This window comes from Thunnus maccoyii, chromosome 15 (genome assembly GCF_910596095.1).
Source record: "Thunnus maccoyii chromosome 15, fThuMac1.1, whole genome shotgun sequence".
In the NCBI taxonomy this organism is placed as follows: domain Eukaryota; kingdom Metazoa; phylum Chordata; class Actinopteri; order Scombriformes; family Scombridae; genus Thunnus; species Thunnus maccoyii.
In genome coordinates, this window is record NC_056547.1 from 16,528,006 (window position 1) to 16,550,605 (window position 22,600).

Here is a 22,600-nt window from a genome sequence, read left to right on the forward strand (position 1 = left end):
ATATTACATTATCAGTATTCACTAAAAAAGGTGACAAGTTTAAGTGTATCTTTGTGGTTTTTCTTTGGACATGCAACAATGCAAAACCAAATGTTTCAACAAGAAAGACACACAATACAGATCTGACATTAAATTATGTTATGATTTGAACATAAGGTTAATGTGTGTTTCAGTGTTACTTTGCACATTACAATAAACTGTATGTGAGCCAAAGTGATATTACAGAATGCTTCCTGAGAAAATTCTTTCAAAGATTAGAGCCGACGATGCAGATTAACCCAACATTAAATTACCTGTTGCTTTGATTCTGACTGACAACCTCTATAAATAGCTGGTTATATATCTGCGTGCGTGCTTGTGTGTGTGTGCGTGTGCGTGTGTGTAGTTGTAGGTCTATGTGTGTATGATTTTCTCTTTGCTGGTGTGTGTGTGTGCAGGGACTGTGTATGTGTGTGCTGGTTCTCCAGTAAATATAGCTGCTAGTCAGGGGCTGTTGATGACAGCCATAATTACAGGCTGAGCTGTTCAGCAGCTGAGAGTCTAGGAGGAAGAGAGAGGTGTGTGCATGTGCGTGCGTGTGTGTGTGTCAGTGCTAGCTGAGGGGCTTATAGAAACCCTACAGAGTTCTCTGAACGTGTTGTACCCAGGGTTTTACAAGAAAATGCACAGAGGAAAGTGAGTGGCAGACTGAGTGTAGTTTCACATTTTGTTGAAATATAAGTTTGACATTACAACTGATGTCTGATTTCCCAAAGAACATGTAACAGAGTCACAGTACGCAAGCTAGACGTGTATAGAAAAGGACTAGTATGGGGTCAGTTTGGGTGAGTTGTGTGATTGAGTGTATTTGGCAGCCTCAGGTGGGAAAGCTCACTGACAGCAGAACATGCAGAGCTGCTGCTACTAAATCTTTGAACTTTAAGGGGCTGTGAAGAAAGAAGACACCTTCAAAAGTAGAATCTCTCTGCCTTTCTTTAATGGTCCTTTCTCTTGCTCTGTTTCTGGTTTTATTCCTCTCTTTCTTGACTTTCTTCTCTTTCCATCATTAACTGCCTCTTGACTCTTTCCATCCTTTTCGCCACTTTGCCATCATCAAGTCAATCGCTGCCAATTCAGCATTTACTGTATGTTCTTTAACAGCCTTTCTCTGGCAACAACCCTCTGAAGACAGCTTTCTCACTGTCACAGTTGTTTCTTCTTAACTGAGTTTGGCATTTCACTCTTAAAAGTTTAAAATAATCTTATGTGACATAAGGTCCACTTACTGGCTTTTTCTCATGGTCTACCTCGATGGATAGAGTTTGCTTAGTTCACATTGTGTAACCTAAGTACGGAGCTTCGTCCACCATCCATTCTTCCACTATTTGTATCAACAACAGCTTAATTTCTTACACTGAAGCCACCACTGCTCATTTTCCTTTGTCGGCCTCTATCATCGATGCCTAACCAACAATCTTCTGAAGACAGCTTTATTGTTTTTGGGAGGTATGAATATCCTCCTCATAGCATTTTGTCAAAGCACATAATTACTCTTGTGTGGAAGACGCTACAAATGGTAAATGGACTGCATTTAATAACACCTTTCTATTTTCTTCCAACCACTCAAAGTGCCCTACAGTACATGTCAACATTCACCCACTAACACACATGTTGATACACTGATGGCAGAGGCTGCCATGCAAGGTGCCAACCTGCTCATCAGGATCTAATCTAATGCACATTCACACACAGTCACTCCACGCAGCCATCGGGAGCAGTTTGGGGTTCAATATCTTGCCCAAGAACACTTTGACATGCAGACTGGAGGAGCTGGTGGATCGAACTGCCGATCGTCTGATCAGTAGACGTCCGGCTCTACATCCTGAGCCACAGCCACCCTAAATAGTGCTGCAACTGTCATTTTGTCAATAAAATGTCAGAAGACATTAAAAAATGCACATTATATATTAATGTCTCCAAAGATATTCAGTTTACTGTCATGTATGACACACAAAAGCTTCAAATCCTCATATTAGAGAAGCAGAAAACAGCACAATAGTTGACATTTTTCTTTAAAAAACAACTAAAACAAGTATTTGATGATCAAAATAGTTGCTGATTAATTATCTGTTGATTGACTCGATTATTCAACTAATTGTTGCAGTTCTAGCTACAAAGTCAGTTTACTTGCCAATAGTCAAACCCGGAAGCAGGATCAGAGGTGACTGCATGAAAAATCCCCGAACCTTCTCTTTAAAATTAATCATATCAACGAGTCATTATGAAATCCTTTCCTCTACTAATATCAAACTGATGGATTAAAAGGGACAAGCCATTTTCTGCTCCCTTTGCTTCTTGGAAGGGCGAGTTGAATTGGATTTGTATGGACTCAGCGGAACAGCATATCCACTTATGGAGGGCAATTACGCTGGCAGGAGCACTTCAAGACGAGTCACTCTTCATAATACCAAGTCATCCTGCAGAAATGGATTTTCCCGCCGCCCTCAAATAGCAGCACCTGTGTGTTTCATGCTGTTTGTTGTTCCTAAAGATGGAGGTGTTTGTCTTTTTCATGGTTCCCTTCTGTGTAATTCAATCTGTTTGTCGCTTGCTGTCCAGGGAAAAGCAATCGCGGGAAACCCAGTTGAGGCAAACGGATTGGAGAGGTAATTTTGAAAAAGTCCCTGTTGTTAAGCTCTGTAATCACAGATAATCACACCATCATTTTCCCAACCTGTCAATGCATTTACAAGGACAGGTGAAACTTTTTTTGTGCTCTGGTAGAACGCTTGCAGAGTGACGCTGGTTGTACTGTTCCCCAGCAAAAGTTGGGTTTATTGTGAAAGTGAACATGGAAAGTCTACATTTAAACCTTACAAGGCTGCAAAAGCATCAGCTGCTGTCCAGAAAACAGCAAGCGAAGAGAAATGTTAGAGACAGTTCATAAGGTGACAGCTGGTACAATCTGGTGCTCAGACGTGGATTCACCCCGCAGGCCAGTCTGGTTTGCAGTTGAGCAGGGAAGGACCAGCTAATGCCTGTGGCAATACAATATATGTACAATATATATATATATATGTGTGTGTGTGTGTGTGAGTGTGTGTGTGTGTGTGTGCAGGGGCGTAGAGGAAACAGACGTCATGTCCCCAATAGTTTTGGCTCCGGGGGGTTTGAGTCATCTGAAGTAGTTTTTACATTCTACAATCAGCACATTTAACATTTTAGATGTCCTCACAAGTCTTTAATTTAAGGTTTTTTCTTAGAACTCACAGAAATTGGCACATTATATATTATATAACTGATTAACATGTGAATGTACAATAAATAAAACAAGTTGAAATAGATATATGATACATTTGACCAGTTTTAGGCCAAGATAAAACAAGATTATTTCAAAATCATGGTTAGGTGAGTCAGGGGATAAAATTCGTTGTTGACGTACCCTCCAGCCTCTGTAGAGAGAGAAAGAGGGAGGGGGAGGGAGAGGGGGGGAGACACAGGAGAGACACAGAGAAGCACAATAATAACAGCAATCATAATAATAATAATAATAGAAATATGACTAATAATAATAATAGCAGGTGTGGGCGTCAAGCAGGACCACAGCAGCGCGGGGTCTGCAGGAGCTTCCGGTGCCCTTGGTCCCCATTATGTAAATAATTACATTTTAGTGAATTGATTTGTTCATTTGCATGAAAAAAGTAATAATGATAATAAAATCCAATTTAGCTTTGGCAATAAAGTCACTTCAATAGAGCTCATTTGATGTGATTTTCAGAGACAGACAGACAAAGAGAAAGAGATCGGACACACTCCAAGCTTGATTCATGCTTCATCTACACACACACACACACACACACGCACACACGCACGCACACACACAATCTCTCTCTCTCTCTCTCTCTCACACACACACACACACACATACACACACAGAGGGAAAGTAGGGGGGTACTAAAACAGACTGACCCCGCCCTCTTTGTGACATCCTCAGCCTCTCATTGGCTCTCCGTTGTTCAGGAGGGGCGCTGCAAACACAAACAGGAATGTGTGTGAAGGGGGCTCAGTGTTTGCTCTGCACAGCGGCTGCTGCTCCTCTTATCTTGGGGGGGAAACAAACGTCGAACATCCATTACTCATCGGGGCGACTGATTTATCGCTCTGGACTGGGGACTGAGAGATTTCTTTCTTCTGATTTGCATCGTGAACAGCAGCGAGATCCGTGCGTAAAAAAAAAGCGAAAACGCACTTTTTTTTGTTTTTGTTGCCCCCCACTCTTCACACGCAAGGATGGAGAGGCGCAGGTAGACGGGCAGCAGAGACGCCGCTGAGGAGACACTTGTGTGAAGTTTTGCAGAGGTGAGTGGAAGCATCATGCGGTGCATCTTTGCGGACAATAAAACAGGCTTGTGTGGTGAGAAGTCTATATATGGTGCGCTCATTCAGAAAAAAAACACTGGGGAAAGGCTTGTTCTCCGGGGCAGTAGGTTAGTGGATCATAGCGTGAACTGAGGATGCAACTCCGAGGAGAATAAACTCACATGAACCACAAATATTAGATATATTTTTATTGCTGAGTAGAGTTTGCCCTCTTGCGTTTTGACTTTGCGTTTTGCTCGGGGTCACTCAGTAATATCATGAGTTACATGAGGTCATGCTTTTGTTAAAACATACATCATTTTTGTTAGTAATGCTGCTATTTGCTGTATATAATTGTACCGAATTTTCTTATGCTTTCACTCCCTTTATGCTTTTGCATGATTGGTCTATTTTTTCCCGTTTTCTGGCTGTGACAGATCATGTGCTGTGAGTAATGTTTGGCCTTGAGGTGGTTTTTGTTTCCTGCACACATGTGAAATAAGTTTGATTTGGAGAAACGTCATGTGAAGCTTCCGTCACTGTGTTTATGTGTGTATCCGTGGGTGTGTACTTTTCCTCATGACACAGACAGCAAGAGATACACACACACACACTCTCTCTCTGTGAAACATGAGAAAAGTAGGCCAGTGATTTTAAAAATGCCCCTTCAGGTTTGTTGGGGAGGGTCAAAGGGCATTGGTCTTTTGTGATGTATTGTACGCTGATACAACCCACAGTGGATCTGCCAGCTGAACTAGAGCAGATAAACACAGCAGCCTGTCTGTGCAGTGAGCAGGCTCTGCTGCTCTGTTAGGAGATATTTACAGTGGTTAGCAGCTTTCCACCTGCCAGATGGTCTGCAAATCACTTTAAAAACACCCCTACCTGCTCAGAGAAGAGTGTGAATGCCTTTTAAAATCTCCTCCGACTGAGCGGATGTTATCTTTTCAGCTGTGTGTCTTCCATGCCGATCAAAGACAGTAATTTGTCAAGGTCGGCCAGATCTAATACATTTGGAAATAAAAACAAAACAAATCTTGCACCCGCACAACTGAGCAACTTGCAGAGAGGCTTTTCCCCCGCCTGCTCAAAAAAAAAAAGGCGTTTTCAGGGCTAAATGCTCTTTCTGTGCAGCGCCAGGCTGACTTTGATATGGTTAAGTGGAAGTGCTTTGCTTCCCTGCCAGCCTGTTTGGGCCATGGTTAAGCTGTTTGAAGGGGGCTGGAGACGAGGGGGTAGTGTGCTCGTGCCAAGCCGAGACGGGCTGCAGGGATGCTAGACCAGTGTCTGTTCCCAGACTCTCACACAAGCTCTCCCTCACCTTCTCTCTACTCAACCCCAGCCGGCTTTTCATTCCCTGCATCTGCTCCCTCAGTCTCACCCCGCTTCTTTCTTCTCTCTGTCTCTCTCTCTCTCTCTCTCTCTCTCTGTCTTTCACTTTCTCTGTCTCACACATGCAGGGACAAGTGTGCACACACACATACACACACACACACTGATTTCCTCCTCTTTCTCTCCAAAGCCTCATTAAAGAAATTATGACTGTGCGGTTTGGAGGAAATTCAGACGCTTTTGTTGTTTTGTTGGGTTTTTTCCCCAAACTACTTAAATACAATACTGCAAGTATGACGTGAACTGAATGTGGTTTTAAAGGATCCCAGCATCACCTGAACACTTGTGAGTAGAGTAACCTTGTGCTGCAACAAACAAATATTTTCATTATCGATTTAATCTGCTGAGTATTTTCTCGAGTTATCGTAATATATATACTAAAAAATGCCTATCACAGTTTCCCAGAGTCCAAAGTGAAGTCATCAAAGGTCTTGTTTTGTCTGACCAACAGTCCAAAACCTAAAAATATTTATTTTATCATCATATAAGACAAACAAAAGCAGCAAATCTTCACGTATGAGAAGCTTGCACCAGAGAAAATGCGGCATTTGCGCATGAGAAATGATTTTATCGGTTAATTGATAGTTCCAGCTCTAGAGTGACCTCATTGGCCGTCTCACCCATCTAATTCAATGACAGCAGACTAGAGGATTAAAGAATAGGTTCACAGTTTTCTATCTTTCTTTCTGTATTTCTGCCTGTCTTAAAAAGATAGTGAGGTTCCCAAATGAACATTTAAGCAGGTTTTCTCGCTGTAATCATTCCTCCTGTTCAGATTCACTCCAAATGCGCTTACAACGTAAGCGATGAGGGACAAAATCCATGATCCACAAGCAAAAATGCATTTAAAAGTTTATCTGAAGATAATATGAGGCTTCAGCTGTCTGAGTAAGTCAGATAAAGTGGATATCTTCCACAGTTTCAGCCTTTTTAGTAAAAAAATCCCTCTTTTTGTCTCGACGGACAGGATAGTAGCGTCATATTATCTTTTGAATAAACCTTTGAACACATTTTTGCACAGGAGGAGGACTTTGGATTTTGGCTTCCATCACTTACATCGTAAGTGCATTTGTGAAGTAACAACAGGAGGAATGATTCCAGCAAGAAGAACGTGTGTCAGTGTTCATATGGGCCCCTGACTATTGTTTTAGGACAGACTTGGAAAAACTGTGAACCTATCCTTAAAGGTTATGTAAACGACAAACCTAAAGCTGGAGGAGCATTGTGCTAGTAGCCATCATAAGTGTTTTAGTGCTTTATTGTCCATCGATGTCTCACACGTGGAGTACTTGACCTTTTGCTTCCCTCAGGAACACCCACTGTTCTCGGGAATATTGCCTACGTCAGTATGTATGTGTGTGGGTGGGTGTGTGTATCCACATACATATGTCTTTCCATCTGTGAGAATATTTATGTTGTTTTTTCGGTGGGGCAAAAACGTAGGCCTTGCATTCTTACAGGAGGAGTGTCTCCTTAAAGTTTTCACAGCTGATAGTTATTTCATAAGGCGTGTAGGCTGCAGAAACTTAGAGGGCTCCGCCGGGATGTAGTGAAAGAAATGATTTCACTCTTGTCTGAAGCCTTGGAGGAGGCTTTAACTGCTCTGGATGCACTGTGAGAGTTTAATGATAAAGATGACTTAAATAAGAAAGTCAAATCTCCAGCTGAGTTTCCATGATCCAGGCTCCAAATTTAACTCGACCCTCAGTCTGCGTCTGGGAAGCTGCTTTGATATAACTCATAACTGGCAGCCGGCAAGCGAGAGGTTGATTTTGTTCTGGCTCTTTGATGAAACTTTAATGTTCCCTGCGGGGAAATTGGGTCATTCTGTTCACCGATATAGAAGACAGTGGTTTTGATACATCTGTCACGGTGGATACAAACCAGCATTATTGTAGAAACAGAATATTTGCAAACCTTTCACACCTTTCTACTGTTTTAACAAGTCTTTTTGTGATTCATCACATGCAGCAACAAACTATCATTTAGATTGTGGTTCAGTGACAACACAGTCCCGTCTGCTCTGACTCAGAGGTTATCTGCTCTCAAGATGACTGTGTGGCCTTGCTGCCCTGTCCCAACATGTCCTACATTACAATCACTGCTTCCTCAGAGGGGGGTGGGAGGTATTTTGTGTGTGTTGGGGAATTTCTGGTGTCAAGAAGGTGGGTTGTAGGGTGTTACACTGGGGTTAAGTGGTATGTGGAGGGAGGGGCAGAGGCAGGGAGTGGAGGGTTGACTGGGACAGTGGAGACGGCCAGCTGAAAGGAATGAGGAGTGGTCGGGGGGTGATATCTCGGGGGGTGGGTGGGGGACAGTGGAAAGGGAAAAGGATTTTTAACCCATGCTAGCCGTGCGGCTCTACAGATGGTGAGAGTCGGTTTATGAACTAGTTTGTATGATGTGCTGTACGAAAACGAAATCAAAGGTATTTATAGTTGTTCCAAACAGCTACACTCAAAGGTGGAGAAGAAAGCCGATCGTCATAAAAAGGGGAGAATGGCACATATTTTCAGAAGATCTCTCCTGGAGGGCATTTCGTAATGTTGCACTTGATCGCTCACATTAAAAGTGACTAAAAAGTGAGCTAGAGAGAAAAGTTTAAAGCCTGGCTCCTTTCTCACCACTGAACAGCTGGTCGATCTCGGTGTGAAGTGAGTGTGAATGTTGGATTGTCAGTTTTTGAAAGTTACTGAAACGGCCCTACAATGACCCCCCTCCGATCCGATGTTGGAAAGGTGTGTGGGGAGCGGGTTTCCGAAGCGATTTGACCAACAGACAAGCTCTTCTAAGTACGCTTTGGTCCAGACTGAAATGTCTCAACTGTTGGATAAATAGCTGACTTTTCCTCTAGAGCTACCATGAGGTTGATCTTTTTTGTTTTTAGTGAAATATCTCAAATACTATTGGACAGATTGTCATGAAATTTGGCACATGCATTCATGTCCCTGTTAGGATGTTTCATAATGACCTTGGTGATCCCCTGACTTTTCATCTAAAGCAATATCATCAAAATTTCATTTTGTCTTATACTTTGGTTTATGAGCAGATACCTACAAAACTAACAACTTCCTATCAGGCTAAGTTGTACTTTGTGTTTAGTGCCAATCAATACATGTCAGCATGTTAGCACTGAAGTTAAACTAAAGTTCAAACTAAACTATAAACTACGATGGGGAACATGCTAAACATCAGCATGTTAGCATTTAGCTCAAAGCACCACTGTCCCTATGTATAGTCTCACAGAGATGCTAGCTTGGCTGGAGACACTTTGTCTTGTTTTTCTAGGTGTGAGACAAGGCCACAAGTTAAAAAGATGAAATGAAAGAATTGAAAAGTCATTCTTGTTTCTGCTCACAGGTCCCCTGCTTCTTATTTTCTCTCAATCTTTCCTCTGCGTCTCTCTCTCAGCCTCTGAGGACAGAGACTGAAACCATGTACTCTCAGCTCTATATCAATGACGATACCTTCAGTAGCATTAGCCTATAGAATATTTTCTGGGCGCTGAGCCATCCTGAGAGACACCAGAGCCTTTTGGGTCGATGATGAAAGCTCTGCTGCTTAACCGCACTCACACCATTGCCCACTGCCGGTTATGTCACATAAAAGTCAGTGTACAGAGACAAATATGTGCTCGTACAAAATGTGAGTTTGAGTGTGTGTATGTGTCTCTCCTGACCGCATGAGTAAGAGGCAGTGATGTATGAAAAATGATAACCAGAACAATTATGTGCTGCTAATGGACTAATGAGTGCCCAGCTGTGTGTGTGTGTGTAGGATCTAGAGTGAGTGGTTGCTGGTCTACCCTTGGGTTTTCCATCTTTTATTATAATTATTTTTTCTATCACTTCCCTACTTTCCCTTCATCCTCCTCTGGTTCTTTCTCCAGTCCCTTCCCATCTGTTTCCCCCCCCTCCCTTCTCCACTCTCCTCCTAGATACAGACGGAGAATTTATGGAGGGGGGCTTTGAACCCATCCTCACCCCTCCTCCTGTTGTCTCTGAACAGATCAGCACAGCATTCTTGGGGTGTGTGTGTGTGTGTGTGTGTGTGTGCGTGTGTGAGACGGAGGTGTTCCCCATTAATCCTCTCCTCCAACTGTGTGACCAGGCTACAGTGTGAGGGGACACTGAACAGGCATGCACCACATGCTCTATACTAGACGTCATGTGCGACACATGATATTTAACACACTGGCACGCACGCACACACACACACACACACACCTCTGGCCGGAGCAGCTGGGAGCTGTAGCAGCATTATGATTGCCATAAGCGTTTTAGGGTCCTAATCTTATAATCTGTCTGTTTTGGTATTTGGTGTGTTCCCTCTGCAGTGTCCAGCAGCTGGAAGAGACACCATTGGACAGACAAATAGATACTTTATTCATCCCCTTGGGGAAATTCAGGTGACCAGCAGCTCACATAATCTGTATTAACATATAACTGTAGATTATAGACACTACACAATAAAGGAAGGTAATGCAGCATGCACAGGGTTAAAAACCAAAATTACTTAAAAGCAAAGAGACTTATACATAAATAAATGAATAAAAGGTGCAAATAAAAAGTACCACATAGTGCTTGAAGGATTCAGGTCATGACGGTTTTATGTCTGTTTCTTTGTTCGCCTGCATGAGGACAACACGCAGATAACAATTTTGGAGTGTGACACATCCAGTGCCAGCAGTCCTGACAGTTTTCTTCGGTTATTAGTAATAAGTTGTATATGTGGTGTTGAGATTTCTGGGCTGCTGTGATGGGTCTCTCAGCAAATATCAGTGCTGTACTTTTCTGTTTTTAAGCCTCCTGTCTTCTCTATCGCTGCTTGTTTTTCTCTGTTCCCTCTCTGTTTTTTCAGATTCTGTTATTGACTCTTTCTCAGAATACAGAGCGCTGATCACACTTGGTCCTTCTGCCACTTTTTGAGAGGAGACTATTTGCACCTGTGTGATGGGTGTCTTCTATCACAAAGTCAAGACTTTTTTTGAGGAACCGAGAAGTGGGTGTTCTTATTACCCAGCTGCCTCGGGGTGGCCATGACACACAGTTGTGTGATGACAGATGAATTGAGGAGGGGGGACGGGGGGGGGGCAGCTCCTTCATCCTGAGGCGAATCGTTGCCAGGATGACTGTTCACCCTTTGAACTGCACTACTCCTCCTGCAACAAAATATGTCATTAAAGGTTGCAGCCGCCCGGTTTGATGATCATTTTTTGGGTGAAATCATAACCAAAATGTCAGCTGATAGCGTTGCATATGAATTAGCTGGAAATGCAGTGGATACATGTTAGTGCTAAAGCGTCAACATTTCTATATTGATCTATTAATCATGTTGAAGTAGTCTGTCAAATTTAAATGAAATTTGTGAGAAATTGCAGCACTTTCACATTTGTTCAGACAAAATAAGCGATTGGATGGCAACACTTTGGGTCTCGGCGATCTGCATTTGTTCTTATTTTCTGATGTTTGATAGACAAGACAGTTAATGGATTAATTGAAAAATGAATCAAGCCAACCTAGATGTGATACAGCAGGATGCACTGGAGTCACTAAAAGTCAAACCAGACTGGAAGAAATTTGTGAAGAGATGTTTAACATGTCTTTGTTTTAGTTGTTTGGTCATAAAGTTTGTTAAGCAGAGCGTTGCCTGCAAAGATCTCCATTTCCTTCTGGAAAATTAATGAGGTCAGGACTGAGGAAAACACAGGAGTTAGTCCTCTAGATATTAGAGTTTTGGACCCAGAAATTACTTGTTTGGCAGCTAAACACTTGGATTATGTTGGTTATGATTATGTTGCACAAGATTCATCCTGTATATCCTTTTCTGTGATTATTATGATGAACCAGAAACGAGAAAACACACTTTAAGTGATTCAGCTGCACGTCCTTTGCAAGCACTTACCCTTAATGGCAGGAAAATAGGAAGATATTTAAAGACATAACATTCAACATATGGAGGTGCCCTCAGTTTGAAGCACAAGGCTACAGCACGCTGTGTGTTTGAGTGGCACTTGACCTTTTTTTTTTTTGCATGTGCTCCCCTTTCTCTCCCCTTCCATCTTCCCTGCCTGTCTTGATTTTATACCGCAGATAAAAGCTGACAAGCCATGAAAAATAGCAAGAAAATGGCAGTAATCCATACAGGAGAACACACTGGGACCAGATGTGCGGTACGAGTGTATGTGGACAGCTGTGGGGAGAGGTTGGGCTGGTGAGCAAGCAGGTGAATGAGTTCACATGATGATAGGATTTTAAATGGCACATTGGATGACAGTGCGTCAGTGTCTTATCTGTAGCATCATGCACAGATGTACTGACTTGCTTGTTTTCTCCGTCAGTCTCTGAATCATCCTTGTTTCTGTCACAGTTTCTGTGTGTGTGTGAATGTCGCTGCTATTCTTTGTTTTTGCTGTTTCATTCTCTACTGAACTCTGCAGCTCCAACCAAAAATCATCATGTAACTAACACCGATCGCTGGGACTTTTAATTAGTCTATGTGCTTGTGTGTTTTTTTACAACTTGGCTGTGTAGAGTGTTTAAGTCTCAGTCTAATGGTTCACAAGTGGTCGTGGGAGCAGATTTTCAAAATGCACTTCATATCTACTCAGGGCTGCACCCCCCTGCTGAGTCTTTACTCCAGACAGCATGCTAATCTCCACAGTTAGTTGAAATATTTAACTGTGAAACCACAGTTTAGGGAAAAAGGCACAATTGTCCCCTCAAGAGTATTTCTCTGCCAGCGAGAGCTCATTTCAGGAACACGTGGAAGCGTCTTTCACTTGTCATTTTCCTCTCTTGGTTCAGCCTTTTTTTTTTCTCCTGCAGTTTGTTTTTCCTCTTCGTTCAGCCACTCTGTAATTTGTTATTCTGTTGTTAACATTATGGTAATGATTTAGTTAAGGCTGCGAGAGAAATGTGTGGGACAGAAAATCCACCGTGACTTCTGTTTTGTAAATCACACCCACAGTGTTTGATGTTTTTCTGGCAAGAGAGAGACTCTACATTTATGTCTGTCCTATGAAACGAATATAAGCAGAAAGCATTAGAAACAAAAGACAGTGAATGTAGGCCATAGGTTGGTTATTTGAATTCTGTCATGGAAAAATCAAATCCAAATGGAGTGTAAATTGCTGTATTTCCTAAACTTAATTAAAAAGACAGTGCAGAATGTGTTTCTTACATCTTATGCCCTTTAAATCATTTGAATCCCCCACTAAAAATTCTTCATTTAAGAAAATCAAGCTCATGGTTTAGAAATTAGTTATTTCCTAGCTGCTAGTCATACATTAACACACCTCAAATCCTGCCGCCTCGCCAGCTGATACAGTATAGTTATGAACTAAGACAAACTCTGTATCTAACCGGCTGTTTTCACACAGAGCCGCTACAATACTCTGACCTTCTATCATCACAGTAGCTGCTATCAGTGAAAAGAATGTGGTCTTTTCTTACTAAAAATAACAAATGGAGCTGAAATAACCAAAGTAATCCTGTTTATATGGTAACTGCATTCCAGCGCTGCAGCATAGGTGGTCATTTTCAATCAGAGTCACACATAATGGACAAATCAGAAGAAGAAGTAGTGCGAGTGGAGAAACTGGTTTTCATGCTGACCCAAATGCTGGGGACGTTAATATGTCAATCAGACGTTTATTAGAGCAATATGCATGACACATTGTGAAGAGAAGAGATAGAAAAGTAGTGAGGGTGGAGATAAGAGGACGTTATTTCAGTCTGTGAATAGAAATACAGCCGGAAATGCTTTAGCACTGTTGGTGATGTGTGATGTGTTTCCAGGCCCATGCTGTTTCTAGTTGGTGTAATTTTGTCACTTCTATAGCAAAATATAGACAATGTGACACCACAAATATTTTCAGTGCAGCTACAAGATATTTGATTAGGGGAAAAGTTACCCTGCTGGTACCTGCATGTAAAAAAGACACATGAATGAAAAAATGTACACTTGTTCTCTTGGGGAATGTAGGAAATTGTTCATTTAAAGCTACACCCAGCATCACTGATTAGTTAGGTCAACAGTGATGTCACGGTGTACTCGACACACCCTGGAGTTCACTTCTACAGTTGAAGCACTGAAGTTCGGCAAAAACATGAAACACATTTTCAGGCGGTATGAACTCTTCAAGCAGAGGTTGGCAAGACAGCTTGATGGGAAGTGGGTTAAGTAAAAACATACATTGTAGCGCTTCATCACAGAATAACTCCTCAATAACTTAACTGACCGCCACAGATTGGTCGTTATTTTTATTACTGATTGATCATTTATGTCATTGTTTAAGCTAAAATGCTGAAAATTCTCTTGATTTCCTCTGTTTCAAATGTTGATTTCGACTCTTTCCTCATTTTATATCCATGTAATATGAATAACTTTGGGTTTTGGACTGTTGGTCAACTTGGTTGGACAAACATAACATTTCTAGACATCACCTTGGCCTATTAGCACATTGTAATTCTGCAAAATTGCAATTTTGACTGGTAATGTCATTCAAAGGTTTTTTTAGAAAAGGGATCCACGTGTCCAGAAAATCCTTGCAGCCAAGCTGAAATCTGGACATTTATACTCAATAGGCTGTGCTTTATACTGCCACTTGATGTTTTTATTGTGATATGATTTATTTATAATCCCCGTTGTTTGATACTGAGTTGATCATCTTGGTGAAATTAAGTACATAGATGTAAATGGTGTCCGAGCATCTTGCTGTCCTACGTTGACACTTTGCATGAAAAGTGTTTATTTCAGCATTTAATTACAGTGTTGTCAGTGTGTTGATGCTCAAGTTGGCTAAAAAGATACACTATGTGTTTGCGGTTTAAGCCGCTGTCTCACAGCTGCTGGTGCTGGTGATGCTTTCTACTGTACTGTCTAATAATGTATAAATGTCATAAAAATAATCTTTGAGACCATTAATCTGGATTGTACATTTACTGGTGTGGCTTACAGTTCTCACAAGTGATTACACGCTGCTCTCCACTGCTGAAATGTCAGTGGCAGCTGCCTGAATGTAACTTTAGCCCAGACATGCCTCAGTTAATCTGGTCATCTGTACATTTAAATGCCACTCCATATCCTGGCCTTAATTTCTCCTGCGTGCACTGCCCCACGAGGACACTGATGACCTATAATTAGAATAGAGTGACTATCGTAATTCAACATTATGTGGGGAAATCTCTCTCTCTCACACACACACACAGAAACACACACACACACACTGGGGTGCAAAGATAAGGAAGGGAAAATGTCACTGAGGTGGAGAGAAACCAGCCTTGGTTCTTGCTAAGTAAGATGGATTAAAAGAAGAATATCAAGAACACTTATCTGATGAAAGTGACAAGAATTACCTAAAATATTTAGAGCCTTGAAAACTCATATCAGAAATTCTGAATCCAGATTAATGTTTGCGTGTGTATGTTTTGTGCATTTCTGCTTGTTGGTGACATTTTTGACCTGTCTCGACTTTCTTGTGATGTGATTTGCACTGACCCTCTTTCACGCACACACAAACACACTTTGGCACTCATACAACAGTCACATCCCCTCTTTAATACACATCAAGCTCCCAATCAGTTGGTAAAACTGTTTAACTGCATCAGATGACTAAGCTGTCTGTCAGCTGATTGCTGTTGATATTATTTATAGAGTCTAGACCAGTTTAATGTTGACCTGATAAAGCATTGGTTGTTTTTTGATAAATCTTGTGCCATGGGAGGATGTCAGAGATCAGGAGAGTCAGATTATTTGGGTCAGGATGTCCGGCAACTTGATTATTTTTGGTCAGAGAAATGTCCTGATGTGCAGGGAACTCGGTCAAGCTGAAGAGAGCAAGAAATAATTATTTTAAGTTGTAATAAACAAACATTTTCTGTTTGTATCATTCTTCTCATCTAACTCTCAGCAAGAAAGCAAACAAGAGAATTTCCCAAAATGTTGAACTATTACTTTAAACAAAGTAACTATTTTCTGTTTAAATCAAATCTCTGGCCAAATTCACAAAGTCTTTCTTGTTTTTCACTGTTTGGGGTCACACAGGCTGACTCGTTTGTGTTCCTTCAGGATTTTTTTTCACCATTGTGTCCACTCAGCAGGACGGTTATAAAGAGGCATTGTTCACATCTGTAGAGCTGACTATTGACCAAGCTATTGATTCTTTTTGCACCTGAGGTATCCTCCTCGCTGCATACCAGCATCACACAGGACATGTTGAAGTTTTTCTAATGCCCATTGTTTATTTTTGTGAGTTCTGTGTGTGTGATGGGATTCATGCAACCACAAGCAGATGAAACTAAGTCTTTAGGCAGTTTAAAAATGTTATTAATCATCCTTCAGATGACTGACTGGAGGTGTGCAGCCATAACAGGCTCTCTATTCTCAGGTTCAAAGCGTTTGGTGAATTCCTTACTGTCACCGGGTCATGTTGTTTACAACATCTCCCTCTGTGTGTGTGTGTGCGTGTGCGTGTGCGTGTGTGCGTGTGTGTGGACATGTGGGTTTGTGGATATGTTTTTCATGTGCGTAGCCAGAGTGAGATTAGTTTACACTTTTGCAGTGATTTACATTCATAATGTTTATCTTTGAGTTTTTAAGTATGAATTGACATAAAACTCTTAAAGCTGCTATAATGAATATTTTTATATCAACAATGGATCACATGATTACTTGTATGTGAATTGGGCTGTAGTGATTAACCCACAGAGATTAATACACCTGAGGTTCCCATTGGCTCTATGGAGCTTTTTAGCTTCTTTTAGCTCTTTGTTTTGGTTTTCTGACCCACATCTTTACTATTTTGTTCACTCTAGCCAGCATTGTTCTTGTATTTCCTGCAAAAAAGCTCTTGAAACTCACTATACGTTACATGTCTAGCGCCAAAGCTTGTAGCTGGTGAACGTAGTGGAGCATTTAGCTGCTAAAGTGCCAGATATTTCTTTTAGGAATTGGTGGAGACCAAAAAACAGAGCTAAAAGGAGAGTGAATATTGGACTAACATTCATCAGGTGATCAGAAACACGACTCCAGATGAATGTTAATGTTGTTTTGTGTCTGCTGGATGTGTACATGCAACTGTTTGCAAAGAAGTTCACCCTTTCAGCTTGAAAGGTGATGATGTGTTTATAGCATGCATCCACTGCTAAATCAGTGTCACATTTTACCCCTTTTCAGTCAAACACAGAGAAAACTGAGCTGACTATTCTGTAAACCATCCTTACCATTAAAGGTGTTTCATCGCCACCTCACAAGGCACTATCATCCTAAAACAGCTCCTTTCCTGCCTCTTAGTCCCTTTGTGTAGTCTTTTAGTGAAGATGAATAAGCACTCCTTCCTCAAGAGGAACTTGTACTTTTCCTCCGCTCAGGGCTCACACTGAGGATAATGAGGCTCTCTGTTCCTGAAGCCATTTTGCTCGGTAAAACCAGCTATAAATGGCCAAATCCTGAATTCAGTTAAAAAGCAATATCGTGAGTTTTCTGCTGTACAGTACTGTAGAATCACATTTGCCTGTGCGGTGTTCTGGTGTCACCTTTCGTAAACATGATTGTGCTTGTGACTGTGTGTGTTCTGCAGGCAGATTTGTTGGTGTCACTCGCTTTACCTGCAGGGAATTTGGGATTTAAAACATGTTCTTTCCAAGATGGTCACCAGGTTAATGGGACACGTAAAGTGAGTGGGATTAGACATGCTGCCTTTAATCTCAAAACTAATGGTTTTATGCATGCAAAGGATTATGTAGACAATCTGCAGGAGCTGTAGTTGAAATTTCAAGATGGCTTACTGCAAGTCTTAAATCTTCACTTGTTCATTTAGTTGATTTGTAGAAATAAAAGTGTATCAAGTAGACCAAAATGAAGCCACTTCTTTGGCTGTGGTCAAGACTTGAGTTGAAACAATTATTCGATTAAAACTTTATTGTAAATTAAATATCTTTGGGTTTTGGACTGATGGTTAGACACAAAATGCAATTAGAATATGTTTCCTCTAGGAAATTGTGTGGTCAAATTTCACAGCTTTCTTATGTTTGATAGACCAAGATTAATCATTTAATTAAGGAAATACTGGAAAATTATTGTTAGTTGTAGCCCTAGTCAAGACATTTGAGAGGATAATAGCAATCTGTTTAAAACAAAACTTCAAATGAAGCTTTGGCAGGTGTCTCACACTCTTGTTTTCAATTTCACACAGAATTACAGGAAAAGAGAAAGAAACAATATTGTACGTTTTGGCTCAGATATAGCAGCCAGCAGCCAGTTTTAGCCCAGTTTGGAGCGGCACCAGCAGTTACCCTCCTCACTGAACCAGTTCACACAAACATGGACTCTGTGTGGGATAACTGAGCAGCATTCAGGCGCGTGCTTACGACCTGCAGGGTGTGTTGGAACATGTTACTCCATTTCCAGTCATATATATACAGTATATCATCACTCTAATCTGTTGGATTTGCTCTGTTTCAACAGAAGTGTGATTGTTTGTATTTTCTAACAAGCCTTCTGCATCTTTTTATACACTTCTATTCTGTTTTGCATAATAGCTCTCATCATCTCCTGCCTGCCTTATTCTCTAATTTCTTCCTATTTTTGTCTTCACATTCTGTCACATAAGAAAGGAATAAAATTAGAAAGAATGAAAAGAGGCTTAAGGATGCTTTTGATCAAGTTTTGCCACTTGCACATTTTAGAACATCTGTAACTGATCTGAAAATGAAAACAGCTTTTTCCAGATGAAGGATTGGTGCTTTAAAAGCCTCGGCCCTGTAACACGAGGGTGTGTGTCCTACTTCTTGGCAGTTGGCTCATAGCCGTTGTTTTACGTAAGACACTTCATCCCATTTTGTCTGCTGTTGCCATGGCGAGGCTAATTTATACAGGCATTAAGAATTAGGCTCCTGTTGTTAACATGCACTGCAGGCTGACACTGGTTTTACACATAAATACACACTCAGAAACGTGCACGCACACACACACACACTCTCAGAGGATTAGTCAAGTGTGTGTTTATGTGCGTGCAGCTGATTGTGAGTTTGGGCGAGACGCTTAACAGCAGACAAGGAACTCAGACTGATTGATGTGATTATTAGCGTGAAGAATTGAAAGAGCTGTGCAGCAGTGTTTGTTTACATAAACTGAATATAGTTCTTGAATATTGCATCCATATTGCGACCTAAATAACTGCACTAAGACCCTTTGACGGTTCGGTTCCAAATGAATTCTTGAGCTGTTAGTTTGTGGTGGGAACATGATTCAACCTCAATCCGACCCAACTACTATGTGTACTCTGAAAGTTTGAGCTAAACTGCTCTCGCAGCCAGGTACGCTTTGCATACTGAGAGGACGAGCAAAATCAGCTAACAGCTAGCTGGAGAATGAATCAAGATGCAACCTGAACTAGTGCAAGGAGGTACGTTGCATTTTTGATATCAGGGCAGACAGGACCTTCTTCCCGTGTTCATGTGTTCGCTCCTGCTACAGACACAACTAACCATTGATTGGCGTGAACATTCTCATGTGGCTTTGGATTTTTGTCTGTGTGAAAAGAAACCAGCAAATAGATATCAGATGTCCTGCTCTCTCATGCCAGTCGCCCCTCACTAACCTGTGTGTGTGCGCTTCTTCTTGAATGTATCATTTGTCCACTCTTGCGTCAAGCCACAGCTAAGAATACTGATCAATCCAATGCTCACATATTCCACAGAACAACACTCACGCACCTCGTCCAGGGCATTTCAGGCTATTTGTGTGTGAACGCCAGAGAAGAAAGGCCAGTGAATGGACTGACTGGCAGCGGTATTCAACACGGGTAACGGCTGGCACCAAACCAGAACACGAAACGAGTTGGCATTGTTGTTCTCGCTCTGAAAGGCTCTTTAGACGAGATGAGCGGTGACACTAAGAGGTGCGGAGGAAAGGTTTTTATGATTCAGTGGCTGAACTCAGTATGTGTGTGTGCATTGGGAACACTGATTTCAATGTGTAGTTTGTTTTGAAACGGGCTTGCTGAGGCTGGGAAAGGTTTTTGGGACATTTTGCCAAAATATCTTCTTCAAGAACAAATATAAAAAGAAAGAAAAATAGAAGGGAACCTATTTTTACTCTCGAGTTGTTGGCCAATTCTTCCTATTAATAGAAAACAGAAACATGAAAAATCACTCATGTAATATATTTAATCAGATTTGCCAGACACAAACAGCTGATGTTCATCTAATATATTTGTAGCAGCTGGATAAACGTCCACAGCTTGGATACAGATGCTGCAGATGTTGTGCCAAGAAAGCATATGTTTTTATATCTGAAACACAGGTATTAGCATCTGAGGGAAGAGAAGATGATTATCTTTTTATAAAGTGCCACATTTATCGAGCAGTGATAAATTAATGTAGGGCAAACACTGAGTATATTTCATACACGTTCTCCGCCTTGAACCCAGCATCAGATTTTAGTTTACGCACTGTAGTAAATATAGAGTTATTTCCCCTGTTTGAATTGTGTGAGTGCTGTTCCTGTAAAATATATATATTTTTACCTCTGATGACAGTTGTACTCAGCGTTATTCACTTGAGTCCTCGTCACAGGCAGAACTACACTCTTGTACCATTTCGGGAACATCAGTATATTGACTATCCAGCTAATAGAGTCTGGTATCATCGTGTACCGAGTTCAGTTCTTGACTTCTTCTCATCCATCTTCATTCTGTGTCTTTAGTAAATGGTTGAAGTGCAGGAAACTGTGTCCAGCCTGTTCTTTGATTACCCAGAGAGCATTAGGTAACAACATGTACCATCATATGCCACCCACTGCTCTTCTTTTAGGCGAATGAGTCAGAAAGTCAGAGAGACAAACAGGGCAAGGCAGAAAACTGAGCTACTGAACATCCAGACACCAAAATGTACCAAAGTGCTTCAGGACATTACAAATTGCTGCTCTCTTGATAGGTATTTTGCCTGCTGCCAGCTGTGGTGAGGGAAAGATGATCAATCGCTATAATTAATCATTGTCCTTCAGTAGAATGTTCTCATGATGATATGATTATATAATGTTATCAGACACATTTCTGTTGTCCAAATGAGCAAAATGCAACTAGCAACTAACAACTAACAAAATTAGCCTGTATAAGAGTGTGGGCTCATGTACAGTACACAGTACAACACAGTTGATTGCTTAACATCAGGTTGATTATGCTGTATGCAATTTCACAAACTATTGATTTAATATTCTTAAAGCTGCATTAATCAATTTTGATATCTGATATTGCCTCATGAAATCACATAGGGAACACTCTTAGCAAATGAATGCAAATTTACTCATCCAGCAGGCACAGAGCAACATTAGCATCCATTTGGAGTAATGTTTCTGGTCATCTGATACGTTTAATTCTAATACTCACTCTTCTTTTAGCTCTGTTTTTGTTCTCCACCAGCTCCTATGGGAAATAGCTGTGGCTTTAGCTGTTAAATGCTTTGCAGCTTCACCAGCTAGTTGATAACTTTGCGTGTCTGCTGTTTGGTTCTGGGAAGGTAGTGTACAGTGGGCTTATAAGAGCCTTTTTGCTGATAACTAATGCTTGTGCAGCTAAAAACAAGGATGGGTGGAATTTTGTGGGCTCTAAAAAAAAAATAAAGAATGAGCTGAAAGACGCTAAAAAGCTCTGTAGAACTGAGGGATACAACAGAGTTAGGTGTTCATTCTGTGATGGTTCATCACTAAAACCAACAGCATTCACAATACAAGATGTAATTTGATCAATTGTATATATAAAAATATGAATTAATGCAGTTCACTCACTCTAAAGAATCTTGTATATTATTTCATAGATAAACCACCAGCCTCTTGAACAAAACAAGGTATATTTTTGGCTACATCTGACCATTCAAACCAGCCCTTTTCTGGGCCAAAGCATCCAGACAAACCATTGATCCTGATGATTCATTTACTGAGTCACAGCCATCAGGGTCCTCGGTGTTAAAGTGAGCTGCTATTAATAGCCTGAATAGTATCAGTCTCATTGGCTTATTGTCCCCCCCACTGCAAAACAAGGCTCTAGTCTTTCCTCGGGCCTCGTGCTGGGTCTTTATGTGGCTCTCTGTCTGTCAGACCAAAGGAGAGGATATCAGGTTGCTGGCTCAATAGCTTGTACCTATTGTGTGTGTGTGTGTGTGTGTGTGTGTGTGTGTGTGTGTGTTTGCGTGTTCTTGCATTTGTATGACGACATGAGCCCGGCCCTGACCCCACACATAGGTAGTCTATCTTCTAGAGACAGAAAGATGGATGGATCAGTTGAAAACCAGACACATACAAACACAGGGCCCCACAAACAAAGTAACAGACCAAAAAAAATGCAGTTTTGCTTGTTGCTTCATTTGGCAAAGTTGTTTAACTGGTAACGCCGTGGGATGGTTTATCTCGTTTGAGTGAGAAAGAGAAGCAGAATACTGAGGCTTTAGATGCTGATTCCTCTGTTTGCTAGTTGAGTTTAATTTGATTTGACAAAACTGCCTCCCTCTGTCTCTCTCCTGTAGGCATTTCTGTGTTCAGCAAACTTTTCTTCAGCTCAGTTGTAAAGCGATACAGATTAACAAGACAGAAATGACACGACACTTCTACTTGCTCACTACAATGTTTACAGTCATCACACTCTTAGCATGTTGGATGTGTAATTCAGGATGTGAGAAAAAGATCCACAAGTTTGAAGACTTGTCAGACTCCAAAACGCTGCATAGTGGTTAATAATACTATGAGATAATTTTTGCAACAATAATTGTATCCCTCATGTTGACGATTGGCAGGTAAACAGTAGAAATACTGCGTTCACTAGTAAGGAACATGCGCTTGTCCATATTTGATAGGCCACTGCAGCGCCCTGCTG

The 22,600-nt window shown here is 41.2% G+C and overlaps 1 protein-coding gene across 3 annotated transcripts in view; it reads left to right on the forward strand.

The window, feature by feature from the left end:
- ripor2 (RHO family interacting cell polarization regulator 2) overlaps positions 1–22,600 on the forward strand; it is a 65,108-nt gene that overhangs the window by 11,853 nt on the left and 30,655 nt on the right. The window contains exon 1 of one of the 3 annotated variants that reach the window (XM_042434576.1): positions 4,027–4,338. The exons of 1 other annotated variant lie outside the window; for it this stretch is intronic. Coding sequence is in view for 1 of the 2 variants with exons in the window: in XM_042434575.1 (XP_042290509.1) it covers positions 11,913–11,955 (43 nt within the window). In the remaining variant the exon portion in view is untranslated. Of the gene's footprint in view, positions 1–4,026; positions 4,339–11,890; positions 11,956–22,600 lie in introns of those variants that run through there. One more of the 3 variants, XM_042434575.1, reaches the window with a different exon arrangement.